The sequence below is a fragment of the Cannabis sativa genome, chromosome 5 (assembly GCF_029168945.1).
Source record: "Cannabis sativa cultivar Pink pepper isolate KNU-18-1 chromosome 5, ASM2916894v1, whole genome shotgun sequence".
In the NCBI taxonomy this organism is placed as follows: Eukaryota; Viridiplantae; Streptophyta; class Magnoliopsida; order Rosales; family Cannabaceae; genus Cannabis; species Cannabis sativa.
In genome coordinates, this window is record NC_083605.1 from 8,914,079 (window position 1) to 8,935,566 (window position 21,488).

Below are 21,488 nucleotides of genomic sequence, written 5' to 3' on the forward strand. Positions count from 1 at the left end.
TTTAATAAATATTAAATAATTTAATATTTTAAAGTAACAAGACTTGGTTGTTAATGGAGGATTTTAATGATATTCTTGCCAAAGAGGAGGGAATAGGGCATCGGGTTAAAACTCATCCAGACACAGAGTTCTTGCAATGTGTCAATACTTGTCAAATGGAAGATGTCAAAGCAAGTGGGAATTTCTTTACTTGGTCAAACAAGTAACATGGGGAAGATAGACTATTTTCAAAGATTGATAGAATTATGGCCAACCAATCATGGATCAATAAGTATGATCTTGCTGAAGCGGTATTCCTCAATGAAGGTTTATTCGACCACACACTAGGAATTTTGACTCTTTATCCTAATGTGGTTAGTGGGAAGAAGCCTTTTAAATATTTCAAGATGTGGAAATCACATCCGAAGTATGAATCTGAACTAAGGGAAGTGTGGGGACAGCCAGGAGAAGGATCAAAAATGTTCCAAGCAGTGTATAAGATGAAACAATTTAAAATGAGGCTTAAAGAGATCAACAAGGAGGGTTTCTCAGATATACAAGCCCCGGCTATAAGAGCTAAGGCAGAGTTGGAATTGCTACGAAATCATATTCAGATGCATCCCATGGATAGTGCTTTGCATATACAGGAGAAGGAAGCTCGGGAAAAACTGATCGGAATACAGGGTGATTATACTTCCTTCTTGCAGCAGAAATCTAAAGCTGATTGGATTCAGCATGGTGATTGTAACACAGACCTCTTCCATGCTTGCATTAAGCAAAGGCAGAGACAAAACCGTATCCTCTCCATTGAAAGATTGGATGGTAGCATAGTCCATGAACCAGAGCTAATCACGGAGGCATTCTTGGATTACTACAAAGGGTTGCTTGGGTCAAAAATGGAGCAGAGAAGGAAAGTAGATCCTAGAATAATAGCCAAGGGACCAGTACTAACAAAGGAGCAGATAATTGACCTTACTCAAAGATTTACTAGTGAGGAAGTGAAGAAGGCAGCCTTCAGCATACCTGGAAATAAATCTCCCGAACCGGATGGGTTCTCAAGTAGCTTCTTCCAAGATAATTGGGAACTCATTGGAGAGGAAATCAGTGGTGCAGTGATAGCATTTTTAGAATCAGGTAAAATTCTTAAAGAGATTAACTCTACGATCATTACTCTGGTTCCTAAATGCAAATGTCCTAACTCTATTAAAGATTTTAGGCCAATTGCTTGTTGCAATGTTATTTATAAGATTGCAACAAAACTTTTGAGCTCTAGAATCAGTAACATTCTTCCTGAAATAATTTCCCAGTCACAAGGGGGATTTATTAAAGGAAGATTCATAGGACATAATATCATGATTTGCCAAGATTTGGTGAGACACTACTACAGGAAAGCCAATAAGCCAAGTTGTATGATCAAACTTGACCTCCAAAAAGCCTATGACACAGTTGAGTGGGAATTCCTGGAGGAGGTTCTAATTGGGCTTAACTTCCCCAACACATTTATCCAACTCTTAATGAATTGTGTATCCACTCCAAAGTTCTCTCTTATGTTCAATGGGACCTTACATGGTTTCTTTGAATCTAGGAGAGGACTTAGACAAGGAGACCCCATGTCTTCCCTGTTGTTTGTACTGGGTATGGAATACTTTTCTTTATTAATGGGGAAGATTGGAGAGAAGGAAGATTTCCACTTTCATGACAGATGTTCGAGCCTCAAGTTAAATCATTTGGCTTTTGCAGATGATGTTCTATTATTCAGTCATGGTGACTTCAAGAGTGTGCTCTACATGTTACAAGCCTAAAAGCTCTTTTCAGTAACATCAGGTTTGCAACCTAATGCCACTAAAACTACTATATACTGTTGTAATATGCAGCATGAGTGTGTGGACAGGATTTTACAACTTTCAGGTTTTCAGAGACATGAGCTTCCTTTCACATATTTGGGAATTCCAATTTGTGCTAAGAAGATATCCAGGAAAGAAAGTGAGATTCTGGTTGAGAAAATGACATCAAGAATCAGAACCTGGAGTTCAAGGAACCTCTCATTTGCTGGGAGAACAACTCTTATCAATTCAATTTTGATTACCATACATGCATACTGGAGTCAAATCATAATCATGCCCAAAAGAATCATGAATTCCATTGAGGCTATATGTAGAGTTTTCTTATGGAAAGGTCAAGCGATGTTTTATGGAGCAGGTGCTGTGGCTTGGGACAATGTATGTCAACCTAAAGCTACTGGGGGTTTAGGTATCACAAAGCTTGAAGCTTGGAACAAGGCTGCCATGTCCAAATATATTTGGGCAATCTCGAACAACCAAGAGAGCTTATGGCTAAGGTGGGTAAATAGTGTATACATCAAAAAGGGCAAAACTGGTGGAGTTACAATGCCTCTATCCACTCGAGTTGGTATTGGAAGAGGCTTGTTGCTCTCAAAAACCAGATCCTATCTTTGAATGTTAGTGCTGATTATCACAGGAACAAATATGCTAGGCAGGCTACAAACTATTCAGCACCCCAAAACTGAAAACCCATTGGAGCAAAGAAGTATGGTCAAGATTGAATACACCCAAGCACTGCATGATTCTTTGGCTTGTGATGCTGAACAAGCTGAAGACCAAAGACCGGTTGTTCAAAATGGGTATTAAGGTACAAGAGAAATGCAATTTATGTGATGAATGCAATGAGAATATACAGCATCTGTTCTTTGAATGCAGGATAACCAACCAATTCTTGGTAGAGATCAAGTCTTGTCTAGATTGGAAAGCTGTCACATTCAATGTTCAGCAGCTAGTTAAGTGGATTGGGAGGGCCAAAATCTCAAAATTCAAGAAGGCTGTATATAGTGCTGCGGTTGCAGCCATGGTGTACATTGCTTGGAAATTGAGGAATGTCGTTCTATGGCAGGGTGCGCAAGTCGACACCAACCGAATGATTGAAGACGTTAAATGGAGTCTAAGGACTCGGGTACACAATTTCCTCCCAAAGAAACTCTCAAGTGTAGATAGAGAGTGGTTTTTTGCTCGATAGATAACATAGAAATCTTTTGTAAGCAAATGTGAAGAAAAAAAAATAACAGAGAATTGTATAGATTGAGGCCCTGCTTTGGGTGCTCTTAGCTTGTAAATTTAGTTTGTGCAATACAACTCATTGATTTATCAAAAAAAAAATATTTTAAAGTAACCAATATAATCTGCACTTTTGTGGATTGAATTGGATTTGAGCTATTGTGTTGATTGGAATGGATCCAAAATATAAAATCTGCACTTAGTGCGAATCAGATGCACTACGAGAAAAATAGCACGGATTGGATTGGATGAACACCCCTACTACTCCATTATCAATACTAGGGTAAGGATAGTCGCTTGCTAACATGGCCCAAATGTTGTTCAAAAGAGTGAAACATGAAACACTGGGTGATATAAACATCTCTAAAGGCAGTTGGATACAATACACAATTGAGCCAATTTGAGCTAGGACTAGCAATGGATCAAAAAAATGAGGCATTAGCTTCTCTTACAATCAATGCTGGCCACATATTTAGACAGAAAAGTCCATTCCGAAAATGATGTCAAAATTTGCTATAACTAACTCGACCAGATCAACACTTAACTCCCTACCATGCACCCTAATTGGTATAGACGTAACTCATCTCTTGGAGGTAACTAACTCTCCACATGGCAATAGGGTTCCAAACCCCATCTCATAATTATCACAAGGTGTACCCAATTTATCAATTACTCTCGGTTCCACATATGAGTGTGTAGCTCCAGAATCAAATAATATAAAGTAAAGGAAGTTGTTAATGAGAAGTTGACATGTCATAACTGATGGACTGGCCTCTGCATCGGCCTGGGTAATGGCAAATACCCGTGCTAGAATCCAGATAGAAGCGATGGATTCCATATCTATGATTAGCGCTCGCACTCAATTGTACTACCGTGTTCCCAAAATGTACGTATCACCCGGACCAAAAGATAGGCTTAACTAACAAATCAAAGAACATAAATAACAATCTCGAGATCGAACCTAACCATCTCAGATTTGAGATCGTTTAATCTAGGATCAACTAGGTGATATTGAATTAAATAGATATTACGGTAAATTTATCATATATAATCTAAGTTCAATATCGGTCCCTTCCAATGCATACTCCATGCATCCAACCAAAGCTTTACTTAAACCAATACTCTGAAAAGGACATAACACTTATCCAAGGTGCAAGTAAACTATGTTGTAGATTATCATATCGGTTAAACCCTGTGTACTGATAAATCTAGGAATATATTTAATCACATAATCTTGATTACTTTCCACTGTACTGACGACACAATAAACAAGAATATCAATGTGATAAGGATTTGGATAAATTTATAAATCAAATAAACATATAAATTATCACATGAACCAAATGACATACTAAATAAGTGATGAAAATACTTCTGTTTCTTTATTGATAATTTAATGATCAAGATTACATTAAAATAGAGTTATTCAGGGCACAAAGCCCAACATGATCTTGTTAGTTCTACCACTTCAACCATGCTCTCATTTATTGGCTTTACCTGCATATTAGGTCAAGATAATCAATGTTCTAACTATATAGAAAACTGAAAAGAAACTATAAGGCAACTTATAGTTTTAAGTGATTATACATTTTCTGTCAATGAGTCTACAAAGTTGTTGACTAGCTTTTTCTCTGCTGTAGGTGTCAAAATTGTTGTGGTTTTTTGTGCTTATTTCCTATTTATGTATGTCCATTTTTGTATCAAAGCTCTCAATGACTCCATTAGTGTTGTGATTGGCAGTTCTCTAGCTGCTAAGTTTGCTGCGTTTAGAGATTCAACAATGTTAGAAGTCATAGTTGAATACATGTTGTGTTTGCTATGGCATCTTGACCATTTATGGTATCCAACTTATTGTAAATATAGTCTAACACGAATGTCCAAGCTGTAAAGCTCGCTCATATGGTATTCAAATTTCCTCAATGTGTATGTTTTTGTTGCTGCAAGGAATGGTTTTATCGAGCTTACTTGCATTCTTCTTGAAGGTTGCTTTCAGGCTACTTAACAGGTGGTATACACAATAGCCATGCGTTATTTCTAGAAATACATGACCAGTTGCCTTAATTATGCTCTTATGTCTGTTTGAGATTAAGCACTGCTCTTCTCTGATCCCATATGTTTCCCTTAATTTTGTAAAAAACCATTGCCATGAGTTGTTGTTTTATGAATCCACAACAGAAAAAGCTAGGGGAAAAATATGTCCATTTGCATCTTGTGTACAAGCAGAGAGCAATGTCCCTCCATATGTTGATTCAAGGAAAGTTCCATCAACAACTATTATGGGTTTGCACTTCTTCTATCCTTTTATTGAAGCATCTAGTGCCACAACAAGTACTTGAAGCTGTTATCCTCTTTTGTTTCCATGTGTACAATTGTTTCGGGATTAGTTTTCTGCAGCATGTGCAAAAAATTTGGCAGCAGCTTGTATGATTTGTTTACTTTTTCTCATAATTCTTTTTGCGCGTGCTCTTTGCTTTTCCATGCTTTCATGTAGTTCATTCTTACACCATACTTATATTTCATTTCTCCTCTGATGTCTTGTGGCATTTGAGTTGTTTTTATGTTGGTAAACCTTGGCTTGATATAGTTTCCAATCAACTTTGTTTTAGCCTATCTTTTGTCTGCAAATCTTATGTTTAGATCACAAGTGTGAATCACCTTTCTGTCATATTTACGAATTATGAATGACTTGGTTGGTCCGTTTCTTGATGTCGTGAGTGCCCACTTGCATTTTGGATCCAAGCAACAAATTTTCTATGTTCTTGCGCAAGACTTTTTCACCATGAATTGGAAATTGTTTCTAATTGCATAGAAACCAAGCATACTTTGAAGTGTTTCCTTGTCCTTGTATATTTGTGCTTCTTCTATTTCAGGATGTTGCGGATCTGTGATTAATAGTTTGTCATAATCTGTGATTTCTGCCTCTCTGTCTTTGTTGCTTTCCAGTTGCTCAACTATTTCCTTTGCCACAAGTTTTGCATAGTCCACGAAGTCAAAAAAATTTCCCCATCTTCCAGCATTGTCCCTTGCATTGTATGTTGTTGAGTTGTTGAGTCTTCTGTTGTTGCTACATTGTATTCCATTGTTTCTATTGCATTTGTCTGTGCAACTAATGTGTTACTATTTTCCAAGAATGATGGATTGATGGTTGTTGTTATGTTGTTGATGATGTTCACACACAATGGATATGTTGTGAAGTCAGGTTCCTTCAGTTTTAGTTGTATGTAGAAATGTAGGCTTTGATCATCCTTTATTCTCAACGGTTGGTATCCTTCTTTCACTTGGTATTTTAGTTGCAGGACAGTGTTTTCTTGGTTGCATTCCAGGACCTCTTTAAGCTTGTGTATTAGTTCATCATATCTACAATCGATTGAGATGTATTGTCCACTAGCTTCATAATTTTCAATATTCATTCGATCATCAAGTTGTCCATTGCAAAAGACTAGGAATGGAATGTCTTCTTTTTTCTGTAATGTGAAATTATTATTAGTGTAAGTCAATTAATTTGAAACTATATTGAATCTGTAATTGCTTTTGTTAGTAATGTTTCCGAATATTTTTGATCCAAATTTATAAAATAAAAATTAAAATGATCTTTATGAAATAGAAAATAAACTTACTTCTATTGTCTTTTTTCTGTTCAAGTCTTGTATTTTCAATTATTAACCCTGTATTTTTGATTTTTTTTTGTTTGTTTTAGTACTGTTATGCAACTATTAAAAAATTAAAATGCAACTATTCCGCAACGTTTTTAATAATTTTATACAAACTAACAATTTTGTCAAAGTGTTTTCTCTTCTTTCGCTGTCAAAAAAAATTCCTGCAATATTGAATAAAACCATAATTAAATGATGATGCAACTACAAATCAACTTGAAAAAACTTTGAACATAACTCCAATTAACATAGGTGTAGATTCATTCTATTTGGAAATCAGAAAAAAAAAATGACAATGCAATTGAATATACCTTAGCTATATTATTTGTAAATAATTTGGATTAATTGGGAGCTCCTGATCTTTTTGTTATTCCAAGTCAGTTGTCGCCAATTGTGAACCCTGCTTTTTTCATGATTTTTGTTTGTATCAAAACTTTTTTGCAACTATTATAAAACGAATATGTAACTATTTTCATAAAACTTACCATGTAGAAGCAATTTTTTCGAAGTGATCTTTCTTTTTCACCGTCAAATGAAATTCCTACAAATTGGATAAAACTATTATGAAATGATAATGCAACTACAAGGCAACCAAAAAAAAAATAATAATAAACATACTCATACGTAATTGGCTGTAGATTAATTTGAATTTGATTTTCTTATTGTGTTTATAAATAAATATATTCCACATTGGAAATCATAAATCAACCAAAATGCAACTGTATATACCTTAGATTTATTATTCATGACCTTTTTTTAATTTTTCACATTATACCTGGTTTTGGATTCAGGGGGGGAGGAAGCTCCAAATCTGTTTGTTAGAGATCTACATTATATGAATTTGAATTTCGATATTAGGAGTTGTTTTGATCGAATAAAACCAAAAATCACTGCGTAATTTCAGTTTCGTCCCAATTTTTCTAATCTATTTTTCGTCAATTTCCATTTAGATCGTTCCATGTCTTCTTTTCCAGTGAAATTCGCCGGAATTAATGGTGGTCTTTCTCTTGATTTGGTTTCATTTCGATTGTTTTGCTACTTTGAACGATCGAGGATTGTTGTTCTTCATCGTTCTAATGCGTGCGGCTGAAGGTTTAAAGGATGTGGTATTTTTATAAATATTTATTTATGGGCTGCATAATTATTTAAATGGCCAACCCAAAGTATTTTAGTAATTTTTTTTTTCCTTTTTTTGTATTTTCCTGTTTTTTTTCCCAATACTACCACTTGACTATTGTACTTGCATGACTAAACGAACCAAAGTCGTCCACTACTCTTTATGAATTAGTCAAAATGACTAAGCGAATCAAAGGCATCAGAAAATTACCAATTTTGAAATGTCATAATCTAAATTTGAATATTTTGTGTAGTGTGATGAAGGGGACCATTAAGCAATGAAACTCTACTAGTGGCAATTTTCCAAGAAATTAATATTGTTGTAAAGGACAACCAGTGAGCAAACATGGGCAGAAGAGGACGTTACTCGTAAATATTTGACCACGTTACACAAACAGAAATCACAAAGAATTTAGCTTTAAATTCAAAGATGAAATTAACATGCTACACCACAAATCTAAGTAGTATCTAACAAGTCGATTGAATTTGTTTCACCCTATTAATCCCACTAATACAAACATACCAACTAGCAACTACCAAAAACTCAACACAATAAAAATGAGTTTTTATTATAGTCTGTCAAATTAGAATATTTGTGGCAAGATAGGAAGATTGGTTTAACTAATGTCTCATAAGTGGTGAAACATCAATGCATGAAAAAGTAGCAGCAGCTGTAACAAAGGATGGACTAACAAAAGAAAAGAAAAAAAAAACAAGAGCAAGAGGAGACAGACTACAACACTGTCCGAACAGAAGAAGCAACATGTGTGTAACTTGACAATCAGATAAAAACACATTTACGGGAATTATATACAGATAGAAAATATGGCCAAAGGCTCCTTCCAGTGACTAGATAATACGACTGCAAGTGAGTTCATCGTCCATCTACCGCCTTAGCATTCCGTTAAGCACAATAGTGTCTTCATCCGATTCCTCTGCGATATGAAGAGAGGAAACAGCCTGAGCCGCAATAAGATCAGCAGAGAATCCTGTACCTCCCCAACCTGCTTCTTCCTCAAGAAATGAGTCATGAATATCTCTTCCATAATGCCCAGTTGAAAATGACCATTCGCTTTTTCCCAAACCACCCCACTTGCATCCAGATCTGTAACCATTGGAGACCCATTCAATGCCTTCAAGTGAACATATGGAAGAATCCTGACAAGGTAAACCTGTTCTCCTTCCACCCATGAAAAAATCAATACTGCTAGAGCACTCCCAAGGGTTGAATTCCTCATCTTTGTTTAAGACAATCTTACACGAATCATCTGAGTCTTCACCAATCAGGACATGCAGGGCAACAGCTTCAGCAATTGCAGCGCCCTCTTCATCAAGTCTCTGCTGTTCTTCTTTCTTTTTCTGTTTCTTCTTTTCAAGTTCAGAAATGATGGCTGCTGAAGTAGCCAATGCTTTCTCCAGGCGTCTTTTCTTCTTCTCGGCCTGCTTTTGACGATCCAATTCGTCCTTTACTTGCTTCTTCTTCACTTTTCTCACAACCGTTTGCATTTTATTACACGCAACGTTATCCATTAAACTAACAATCTCTACCTACTCAGTTGGCTTTACTCAACTTTCTTTTTTCCTTTTTAGAGAGAATTTCTCTAAAGTGTATACATTACCCTATAATGTGTTTCCTTCTTTTTCTATATAATACTAAGTAAATTCAATCAATTTCCTTATTGAAAACTAATATAATATTACGATCCTCAAAACTACACCCACTCAGGTCTGAACGAGTACCTCATTTTACGAACAATGCAATCCCAAACAGAAACAACAGGAGACAAAAGAAGAGCAAACTGGTAAGCACTCACAGATCCACCCCTTGAAACCATTCTTCCTAATTTCCCACAACCCTTGCATTTACCCATGTCAAGAATGCCAAATCAAGAGCAATTCTGTGGAAAGTTGTACGGCAACAACCAGAACCAGTTTAAAACAGCTCACATGGCCTTCCCTGCTGGAGAGAAAAATGATAAAACTGAATGTCATTGTAAAGTTAAAACACTCAAGTAGTACTGGTATTGGTAATAATATATATTTATACAACTAAATCAATATAAGAGGAAGCAGTATTCAACATCCAACCAATAAAAATTAAATAAGAGAAGAGAGATGCATAAGCCACAAAAACAAAAGTATACTTCGCCAAAAACTATAATCACAGAAGCAAGAACAAAACCTTTGCCTTCCGCACAAAAAAAAAAGGTTAAGAATGGTGGTACTTTCAAAATTGTACAAACATAACCCTTAACTAACACTAACGTAAAATTCTGAAACCCCAGCACAGAAGGGCTCAAATCAATTTATATTGAAGATAAATACGGAAACAAAAAAAGTTACAGATCGTTCACCTAAAATAGAAATGAGAAAACAGAGTAACCAAACCATTTCCGATTAAAAGGAAAACTCATCGCTGAAACATGACAAAGTAAAATTGGTGTCCAATATCAATAATTGGGTCAAAAACTCCAAGCGACCCATCACTTATTCCGAGTGAGGAGTGAAATTGGGGTAGTCAATCAATTCAATATACGAAATTCTCAATCTTCAATTAACTAACAAAAACATAAACTCTATTTAATAAAAACCGATTCCTCTCAATTAAGATCTATAACACAGATAGAAATGAAAATACTAATTCAGCAATTACCGAAATAATCAAATCGAGTGATCTAATAAACCCAGATACAGGAATTCAATTTTGAACAGTATGAACCACTTCTACACAAAAAGTAACACCAGATCCAATTATCCGTCATCTCAAAAACACGAAAATTCCACCGAAAAATAGTAATTAAGATGAAGACAGAGCAAATCATATTACAAAAACTTATAAGATACACAATTATAATCCCAAAATCAAAATTAAAAGTACAAACCTGGCTGTAATGACAGAGAGAGGAAAGGCCCCCAAGATTTCTATGTTTCCCGTTGGAATAATGAGAAGGAAAGAGACGGTTAGGTCTGGAATTCAGAGTGTTTGGATCCAGAGAAAACTTGGGTATGTGGGAAAGAAAGTGGGAAATTTTCTGAGAAGAGAGATAAAAGAAAAAAGAAGAAAGAGAGAGAAGAGGGGTAATCGTGTGAAGTACGAATAGATTAGTTACACGTGGCAAGCGATGGGTTGGGTTGATCTAAAGGAGTAAAAATCTAGAATATCTGACTTTTCTTGGTGTCTCTTTGGTTGGGATTTGGAACTGTAGCTTTGCTGATGTCATGACACGTGGCTTTGATTATGCGATGAATGAGGTGAGTCAAGTGGGCCCTTGCTTAAGACGTGTTCATTCTTGTCCGTCAGATTCAACAAATTGTGATTTTTGATTGGTTGAAAGGCCCATCGACGGCTGAGATTGCAGATCTAAACACGTAAAGTGATTCATACACGGTCCAAGCATTTACGGTAACAAGTGGGGCATATGAATGAAAATGAAAAAGTTGGTGAATGAATAAATCAAGATCTATAGTTTCATAAAATAAAAATAAATCTATGATGTGATCTGTATTCTTATTCTATATGTTTAAATTACTCTTTCATTTCTTAAAAAAAAAAAACTACTCTTATATTTATTTTTAAGTGTTATACTGTGAATTTTGTGTTTAGAAGTGTTGACGCGGTTTTTCGTCAATGGATCTAAGAAAATCGTAGAACGAGCAAGATAAACACAAGCAATAGTTAATCAAAGTAAACCGGTTTGTAAAAAGAAATTCACCAAAAACAAATACAAAAATTTTATAGTGGTTCATCCCATTTCAGCGGTAATAGGCTAGTCCACTCCAAGAGTTCACTCCTCAAGTGAGTTTTTAGAATTTGAAAGAGGGAGCTCAAGAGTATGATCTCGTGAGTATCAATTTTAGGGTCCCTTTACAAGTGATTTCACCCTCCTTATATAGATATTCATCTAGGATTTAAAATTCCTTAAACATAAGTATGCCCTCTCGTAACTATAATTGGGTTAGGCTCAAGATACAAAATAATAATAAAATAATTATTTAAAAAATAAATATCTCTTCACTTATCATTTTTTGACTATATTTTCGGAGCAGCTCTAACAGCACGCGTCCCTCGTATTTAGCGGACCCGGATGGTCATGGGTACCTGAGGGGAGCTACTTGGGTCGGTTCGTGCCCATCAGGTCCTTGAGATAATTTGACAGATGAGGAGCTCTTTACACCTTAGCACTTGACGGTTGCACCTCGGCACCTGACGGAGTTGGGAGCTTAGTGCGCCCAAAATGCTCCTCCTTGGCCAATGTGCTCCTCCATGGCCAATGATCTCCTCCTTGGCCCATGAGCTCCTCTTTGGCAAATGAGCTCCTCCTTGGTCCATGAGCTTCTCTTTGGCCCATGAGCTTCTCTTTGGCAAATGAGCTCCTCCTTGGTCCATGAGCTCCTCTTTGGCCAATAAGCTCCTCCATGGCCCATGAGCTCCTCTTTGGCAAATGAGCTCCTCCTTGGTCCATGAGCTCCTCTTTGGCTATTGAGCTCCTCTTTGGCAAATGAGCTCCTCCTTGGCCCATGAGCTCCTCTTTGGCTATTGAGCTCCTCCATGTCCAATAAGCTCCACCTTGTTGGACCTCCATATCTAGAGTAAAAATTCATGCACAATTATTTTGGATTTTTTGAGAGATAACATTTGCCCCCCAAGTTTATCATAACTTTATAATGTTGTGATGGACTTGTAGAAAAAATAATCCCCGCATTCTTGGACTTAACACCCGCATATATCGGTACTACCGAGTGTAGACATGTAGAAGACCACCAATATTTTTAAGCATTTTTGGACACAAACAAAAGAAGTGAAATAATAAGAATAATAATAAAAATATATATATATATATATTAATTAACCCTTATAGCCTTTAAATAGGTCCTCTCCTTTCTTCACAACCCATCCATTCTACTCTTCACTCTATATCAAACATAATAGCTTTTCTAAAAATCCTCACAAATAGCTCCAAGAACCATTTCAAAGGAATGCTCAAAGTGGAAACTAGAGATTATTGGAAGGGATTCAAGCTTGGGCATCATTATTGAGTAAGTTTCTCTCATCCATTCACTATTTAATTTTATTTTCCATGTTAAAACTCAGAAAATATGAACATCATAGTATTCTTTGAACTTTTTCACAAAACCCTCTTTTTACATATTTGCTTTTTCCTAATGTTGTGAAATTTGGCTTGAAATTTTTGGAATTTATGAATGAAACTTTGCAATGTAGGCTATGGGTTATCTTAATCCACTCTTTATTTTAGAAATGAGTGAGATTTATGTATTTGGTGTGATTTGAGTGAACTTTTTGGGAAAAAATGAAGAACATGATGATGATAGTGATGAACATTTGAAATCCCTAGTTTTGATCCAAAAGAAATTTAAAATGGAGGGAAAAATGTGTTTGTGGTTATTTAGGCTTTAGAGGATAAAGACAAAAAAGTAGAATAGGTTGGAGTATGTAGGAATTGATGAGTGTAGATGTGTAGATACCATCTCCACGCCTATTGATGCATATATATACATTTTTTTTTTCAAAAAAATAGACAATAATGCCAATTGGGTCTCCTCTTGTGCCAATTGGCTCCACTTTCCTTTGTTGGAGCTCATGGAGCCATTCAATCGGCTCCGCTCTCTTTTCTTTCAGCTCCACTTTCTTTTTTCAGCTCCACTTTCTTTTCTTTTTCTCAGCTCCAACCTTTTTTTTTCTGCTCCATTAGAGGAGCCTATGGAGCCATTTGACCCCTTTGTGGGAGCTTATGGAGCCATTTGCTCCTTTGTTGGAGCTCATGGAGCTACACATATTGCTTTTTTTTTTTTTTTTACACATGTATATACCAAAAATACATAGAGAAGGTTGATGCCTTAATAAAATTCTAACATACCCAAAACAAGCCAAAAAAATAAAATAAAATACTTTTTTAGAAAAAAAATTAAATTCATTTAGCTTAGTTAAATTAAATTAGGTTTATTCCAATCCAATTTAACACAATTAGATTTTTCTAATTTGATTTAAATCAAATTTAGTTTTCATCTAATTTTTGTAATTGAATTAGTTTTTTATCTTATTATTTTAATTAACTAGCCTAACTACTTTATCAAGTGAAGTTAACTTAGCATTATTTTTTATTTTTTTTTTTGTTACCTCATTTCATGCTTGTGAAGATCGTAGAACGAGCAAGATGAACACAAGCAATAGTTAATCAAAGTAAACCAGTTTGCAAAAAGAAATTCACCAAAAACAAACACAAGAATTTTATAGTGGTTCACCCCCTTTCAGCTGTAATAGGCTAGTCCACTTGGAGTGTTATTGATCTCAATGCTTGAGGGGAGTTCTCCAGAGTTATGTTCTCGAAGAGTTCACTCCTTAAGTGAGTTTTTAGAATTTGAGAGAGGGAGCTCAAGAGTATGATCTCGTGAGTATCAATTTCAGGGTCCCTTTACAAGTGATTTCACCCCCCTTATATAGATATTCATCTAGGATTTGAAATCCCTTAAACATAGGTATGCCCTCCCGTAACTATAGTTGGGTTAGGCTCAAGATACAAAATAATAATAAAATAATTATTTAAAAAATAAATATCTCTTCACTTATCATTTTTTGACTATATTTTCGGAGCAGCTCTAACAGCACGCGTCCCTCGTATTTAGCGGACCCGGATGGTCATGGGTACCTGAGGGGAGCTACTTGGGTCGGTTCGTGCCCATCAGGTCCTTGAGATAATTTGACAGCTGAGGAGCTCTTTACACCTTAGCACCTGACGGTTGCACCTCGGCACCTGACGGAGTTGGGAGCTTAGTGCGCCCAAAATGCTCCTCCTTGGCCAATGTGCTCCTCCATGGCCAATGATCTCCTCCTTGGCCCATGAGCTCCTCTTTGGCAAATGAGCTCCTCCTTGGTCCATGAGCTCCTCCTTGGCCCATGAGCTCCTCTTTGGCAAATGAGCTCCTCCTTGGTTTATGAGCTCCTCTTTGGCCAATGAGCTCCTCTTTGGCAAATGAGCTCCTCCTTGGTCCATGAGCTCCTCTTTGGCTATTGAGCTCCTCTTTGGAAAATGAGCTCCTCCTTGGCCCATGAGCTCCTCTTTGGCTATTGAGCTCCTCCATGTCCAATAAGCTCCACCATGTTGGACCTCCATATCTAGAGTAAAAATTCATGCACAATTATTTTGGATTTTTTGAGAGATAACATTTGCCCCCCAAGTTTATCATAACTTTATAATGTTGTGATGGACTTGTAGAAAAAATAATCCCTGCATTCTTGGACTTAACACCCGCATATATCGGTACTATCGAGTGTAGACATGTAGAAGACCACCAATATTTTTAAGCATTTTTGGACACAAACAAAAGAAGTGAAATAATAAGAATAATAAAAAATATATATATATTAATTAACCCTTATAGCCTTTAAATAGGTCCTCTCCTTTCTTCACAACCCATCCATTCTACTCTTCACTCTATATCAAAAATAATAGCTTTTCTAAAAATCCTCTCAAATAGCTCCAAGAACCATTTCAAAGGAATGCTCAAAATGGAAACTAGAGATTATTGGAAGGGATTCAAGCTTGGCCATCACTATTGAGTAAGTTTCTCTCATCCATTCACTATTTAATTCTATTTTCCATGTTAAAATTCATAGATAATATGAACATCATAGTATTCTTTGAACTTTTTCACAAAACCCTCTTTTTACATATTTGCTTTTTCCTAATGTTGTGAAATTTGGCTTGAAATTTTTGGAATCTATGAATGAAACTTTGCAATGTAGGTTATGGGTTATCTTAATCCACTCTTTATTTTAGAAATGAGTGAGATTTATGTATTTGGTGTGATTTGAGTGAACTTTTTAGGAAAAAATGAAGAACATGATGATGATAGTGATGAACATTTGAAATCCCTAGTTTTGATCCAAAAGAAATTTAAAATGGAGGGAAAAATGTGTTTGTGGTTATTTAGGCTTTAGAGGATAAAGACAAAAAAGTAGAATGGGTTGGAGTATGTAGGAATTGATGAGTGTAGATGTGTATATACCGTCTCCACGCCTATTGATGCATATATATATATACATTTTTTTTAAATAGACAATAATGCCAATTGGGTCTCCTCTTGTGCCAATTGGCTCCACTTTCCTTTGTCGGAGCTCATGGAGTCATTTAATCGGCTCCACTCTCTTTTTTTTCAGCTCCACTTTCTTTTTTCAGCTCCACTTTCTTTTTTTTTTTCAGCTCCATTGTAGGAGCCTATGGAGCCATTTGACCCTTTTGTGGGAGCTTATAGAGTCATTTGCTCCTTTGTTGGAGCTCATGGAGCTACACATATTGCTTTTTTTTTTTACACATGTATATACCAAGAATACATAGAGAAGGTTGATGCCTTAATAAAATTCTAACATACTCAAAACAAGCCAAAAAATAAAATAAAATACTTTTTTTTTTTAAATTAAATTCAGTTAGCTTAGTTAAATTAAATTAGGTTTATTCCAATCCAATTTAACTCAATTAGATTTTTCCAATTTGATTTAAATCAAATTTAGTTTACATCGAATTTTTGTAATTGAATTAGTTTTTATCTAATTTATTTTAATTAACTAGCCTAACTACTTTATCAAGTGAATTTAACTTTACATTTTTTTTAATTTATTTTTTGTTACCTCATTTCATGCTTGTATGCTCACTCCCCATACTTGTGTTTATAGATGTATGCTCATGACCATTGGGAAGGCGACAACCATATTGATGACGACCTCCTTGCTCATCTAAACTCATACTACCGGTCACCTCCAAATTCATCTGATTCGTCGTCTTCACCTAGCCCTTTAGGTAGTAGTGAGTCAACTGGTAGATCTCACGAAACTACATGTCCTATTCATAGAGTGAGGAGATTGAAAAGAATCCTCCCACACTGGGCCTTGTACTTCCTGCACAAAGGAGAGTGCTCCACCCCTCACGCTATTGCAGAGATGGCCAATCCTTCCTCCCAAGACGGCCCAGAGGAAAATGAAGCTCATACTGCTCCTACTCAAAAGAGGTGGACTCAGCAAGAGGAAACGGCTCCACACATGGCGACCAAAAATAAAGGAAGCGGGACCAACAAGAGGTTCAACGCATGGCGCCTACCTTAGAGGCGAAGGCACGCTATGATCATGTTGGGTTTTATGCCCTAAATAAAACTCTTTACAATCTGATTAGTTATCAATATAAGAAATTTGAAGTGATTGATGTTTGCATGAATTTTACATGCTAATGGTTTAATATGTTTAATATGTTTATTACATTCATACACACAAAATCAGTTAAATCCAGATCATATGTTTATTCACAATTACAGTATCGTCAACACAGTGGAATGTGATTGTGATCATATGAATCAAAAGTTTTGGTCCCTGTTTCATCAATGTTATTGGATTTACACTAATGTGATAATCAGCGATGATGTGTACTTACACTTGGAGTAAGTGTTATGTTCTTTCCAGGACATTAGTAAAGTATACTAGTTTCGAATGTATGGAGTATACATTGGACTGGACCGATATTGCAACTAAGTTAAGATATTACAAACTTACCATTATACATATCTTTCCAAGTCAATATCAGTAGTTGATCTTAAGATTAAAAGAATCTAAATCCTGATATGCTTGGGCTCAACTCAGGAGTGCTATTCATGTTCTTAGATTTATTAGTTAAGCCTACCTTTGGGTCAGGGTGATACGTATATTTTGGGAACATGATAGTATGATTGAGTGGGAGTGCTGAACATAAATATGGAATCTATAGCTTCTACTGGTGTATAGAAGTCAAGTGATGATTCCCTTCGAGCTTAGCAAATAGAAGTAAATGGATGAGCTCTTGTTTAACTGACTAATTATTAGATCACTAAACACCATTTACAGGTAGCTAAGTGTTTTAAGGGGCAAAATACATTGGGGGTGAGAACGGTAAAGAAATCCCATCTCGATGTAGATCATCTATATAGAGGATCTTTAAATCACAATAAGATTATAACAATGGTTAAATGAGATAGTATATTGATATCGTGAAACATACAATATGCTCTATATAAGTCTGAGAGTGCAATTCTAAGTTCTAAGAGTGGATTCAACGAAGAATTAATAAGTAGGAATTTACTTGGTAAATTTGGTTCACTTATTGGAAGCTCAGCATATAGATCCATGGTCCCCATTCTAGTTGAGAACATTCTGCTTGTAAGACTCATAAATTGATTCGTGATTGATCAATTATAATTCTAAAGTTAGACTATGTCTAATTTTATGAATTTTCACTAAGCAGGGATGAAATTGTAAAGAAAAGAGTTTCTAGGTTTATTTATTTATTAATGGACTTTATATGTCTAATTAATAATTAAATTAAATGACAATATTATTTAATAATCTATTTTAGTTATTAAATAATTAGTTTTGGCATTTAAAAGGTTAGAATTGGAAAATTGGCGTTTTTGAGAAAATAGAGATAAAATTTGATAAAACTGCAAAATCAAGTGAGGCCCAATATAACACCTAGGCCGGCCACTTAATGGAGTTTTTCAAATTAATATTTTCATTATTTTAATGCCAAATAATTCTAAACCTAGACCTAGTAGTTGCCTATAAATAGAAAGTGATGGCTCAGTCAAAACAGAAGTTTTCAGATCATCTTTCTGACAGAAATTTCTCTCTTCAGAAAAACTGAGCCTTCCCCACTTTCTATACCTGGCCGAAATACCTCTCTCTTTTCCCTTCATCTTTTTTGTGACCCTAGTGAAAGAGTAAGTGCCCACACACAGCAAGCAGTAACTCAATCATAGATTGGAAGACTGTGAAGGATCAAAACTTGAAGAAGAAGGACATTCGGGCTCAGATCTTGATTATACTCTGCTACAGAAAGGATTCAAGGGTTAGAGATCTGAGTGGAAGGAGACATTAATTCCGCTGCATCAATGTAAGGTTTTCTTAACTTTATATGTGTTTAATTTATCGTTTTAGAAAGTTCTTATTTAGGATGTTAATAAACATACTTGTGAGTAGATCTAAGATCCTGGTAAAATAAATTCCAACAACTGGCGTCAGAGCCATGGTAATTGATTTACTTGCAAGAAATTTGGACTTTAAAACGATTGTTTGTATGTTCTTTGGATGGTATCATGTTGTATTGAGTGTTATTTGATGATTGATTGATGTTTGTGAAATTTTCGTGAAAAATAATTGTGATTTCATCTCTGGAATTATTTTTATTGGATAGTATGGAAAAAATTAAGCAAGTTAGCCCTTTACAGAACTTAATTTGGATTTTATTTGAATTAGTTATGATTTTTTGAAGATTTGAAAAAATCGGGGCTGTGCTGATATTTTCCTACGATCGCAAATCTGTCCGTACAGTTTCGAATTTTTTTGTTTTTCTTCGATTTTTCATGCTTTTTCATGGAATTAACTTCCGATTTTTTGTATGGTTTTGTATATATACTATTACTATTCCTAATTCAATTCTAATTATCATTTGGAATTAATTTAATTTTTTTTTAATTTAATTCAAGATATTAGTGTAATTTGAATTTGAATAGAAATAGTATCTATCTTCTTGCTTAAAAATTTATCTTATTTTTAAATTTGATTATATCTTACTTTTTTAAATTTAAGGTCAGATTTTATAAGATATTTATAAAATTTTTTAAGATATTTTTAAGATATCTTATCTTTTAAGATATTTTTAATTAAATCTTATCTTTTAAGATATATTTTTTTTTTAAATTAAATCTTTTTAGATATTTTGACCTTATTTAAATTTAAAATAAGATATTTATAATCATGTAATTTTAAATAGATGTAAGATATTTTGCTAACTTTTAAATTTTGTTATTTTATTTATTTAAATTAAATTTAAAATCTGAAAAGATATTTCATTTATCTTTTCTAATTTTTATTTAATTTTTTATTTTTAAAATAACATTTAATTTTTAAAAGTAGTTAGCAAATTTTTTGAAATGATATTTAGGTTGGTTGAAACCTAATTTTTCAAAAAAATAGGTTTAATTTTAAATTTCGAAATTTAAATTATTTTATTTCCGAAATTAAAATATATTTTTTTTTAAATTTTATTTTTTCGAAAATTAAAATATTTTTTATTTATTATTTAATTATTTATTTTTCGAAATTATTTATTTAAAATTAAATAAATCCTACTTCCAACTATCCAGCTAACCTTGTTGCAGGAGTATGTGGTTTTAACTTGTGTGTAAGTTTTTAAAAACCTATTATTACTTGATTGCAAATAGCCATGGTTACTTTTTGCCAGATCTAATGATCTGATGGCTCCCTTGGTCAAGTTAATAATTTGTAACAGGTAAATTTTACAATCTTCTTTCATCTGTGTATGACCTAGCAACATGATAGGATCTATCCAAAGTGTGCCTGTGTGAGCCTATATGTTTATTTTGTTTTAATATAGATGCATATAGGTTGTTGCTAAATAAAATGTCACACCATGATAGATTTTATTTAGGTCCATTTAGTTATTGGACCTATTCAATTAATAACAGTTATTCATTTTAAGGTTAAATTCCTCTCTTTTGGGCCTTGTGTGAGAGTTGGGAGCCATAGAAGTGGGTACGACATACTGAACCCAGCACCCCCTCACATGAACTACCCCAATTGTGAAGGGCCATTTGCCTGATTTGAATAACTGTACTAGGTTAATTATATTAGTTTGACCTAATAAAATTGAATTAGCAACATAATTAACTTTTAAAATATATGAAAATTTAATTTTCATTTTAATATTTTAAAGTTAATTTTAAGAAAAATACTTTTAGTTTAGATATTATTTCTAGACAAACTATTTGTATTTTTCTTGTATTTAATTAAATATAGAATTTTAACTAACTAAGATTCTTTCTGGAGCTTATTTAATTAAATATTCCTATTTAAGTTATAAATTAGTTGTATCAACTGATTTTTCTTATCTAACTTAAATTTGAATATTTGATTTAAATTTTAAATCAAGTTGAGGAATCCTAGGTATTAGTTATTAAAGATTCTTAAGATATTTTTTAAGTTAATATCTTTTCAAATATTAACTTAAAATGGAATATTTTAGATATTTTTTTTGGTTAATATCTTTTCAAATATTAACTTTAAAAGGATATCTTCAAATTAAGTGGTTACAACTTAATTTTGATATTTAATTAAATCTAAATTTGAAATTATTTAAGTTTTAGATTTTTTCTATATAATTTAAATTAGATATTTTTCAAATTTTTGAAAAGATACTTAGTCAAATAAGATATTTTCTAGATAGTAATTTCTAGAATACTTATTATTTCTAATATTTAAATAGGAAAATTATACTTTGTGAAATTAATTATTTAAATAATTAATTTTGGTACAATTTTATTAAGTATATTTTTCCTAGTATTAAATAGAAATTAATAATTAAGCCTTCTCTACACTTAATTATTATTTCTTGAATTTAATACATTTAATTAACTTGAAAAATCTAAATATCTAAGTTGATTTTCATCATGATACTTAAATATTTATTGATTTTTCATGACACTTAATTAAATAGAAAATTATTTTAGGTTGAAATTTAATTTTTCAACTTAAATTTAAATAATTTTCAATATATATATTTTTCTTTATTTTATTAATAAATTTCGAAATTTGCATTTTATTTATGCAATATTTTCG

At 33.8% G+C, this 21,488-nt stretch overlaps 1 protein-coding gene across 2 annotated transcripts; it reads right to left on the reverse strand.

Moving 5' to 3' along the window:
• Positions 1-8,360: 8,360 nt before the first annotated feature.
• Positions 8,361-10,950, reverse strand: LOC115724976 (uncharacterized). Of its 2 annotated transcripts, none has more exons than XM_030654364.2 (2): positions 10,699-10,950; positions 8,361-9,776 (listed from the first exon to the last, which is right to left on the reverse strand). In XM_030654364.2, exon 2 carries the CDS (start codon positions 9,344-9,346, stop codon positions 8,702-8,704), a length of 645 nt encoding a protein of 214 aa, XP_030510224.1. In that variant the 5' UTR covers positions 9,347-9,776; positions 10,699-10,950; the 3' UTR covers positions 8,361-8,701. The 2 variants fall into 2 exon arrangements, with proteins under 2 accessions (XP_030510224.1, XP_030510225.1); XM_030654365.2 differs by having other exon boundaries at positions 8,361-9,773; positions 10,699-10,919.
• Between the last annotated feature and the right edge of the window lie 10,538 nt (positions 10,951-21,488).

What these genes read in the sequence shown, in the direction of transcription:
- LOC115724976 (XM_030654364.2), bottom strand. Translation starts at nt 9,346, where the DNA reads ATGGATAACGTTGCGTGTAATAAAATGCAAACGGTTGTGAGAAAAGTG.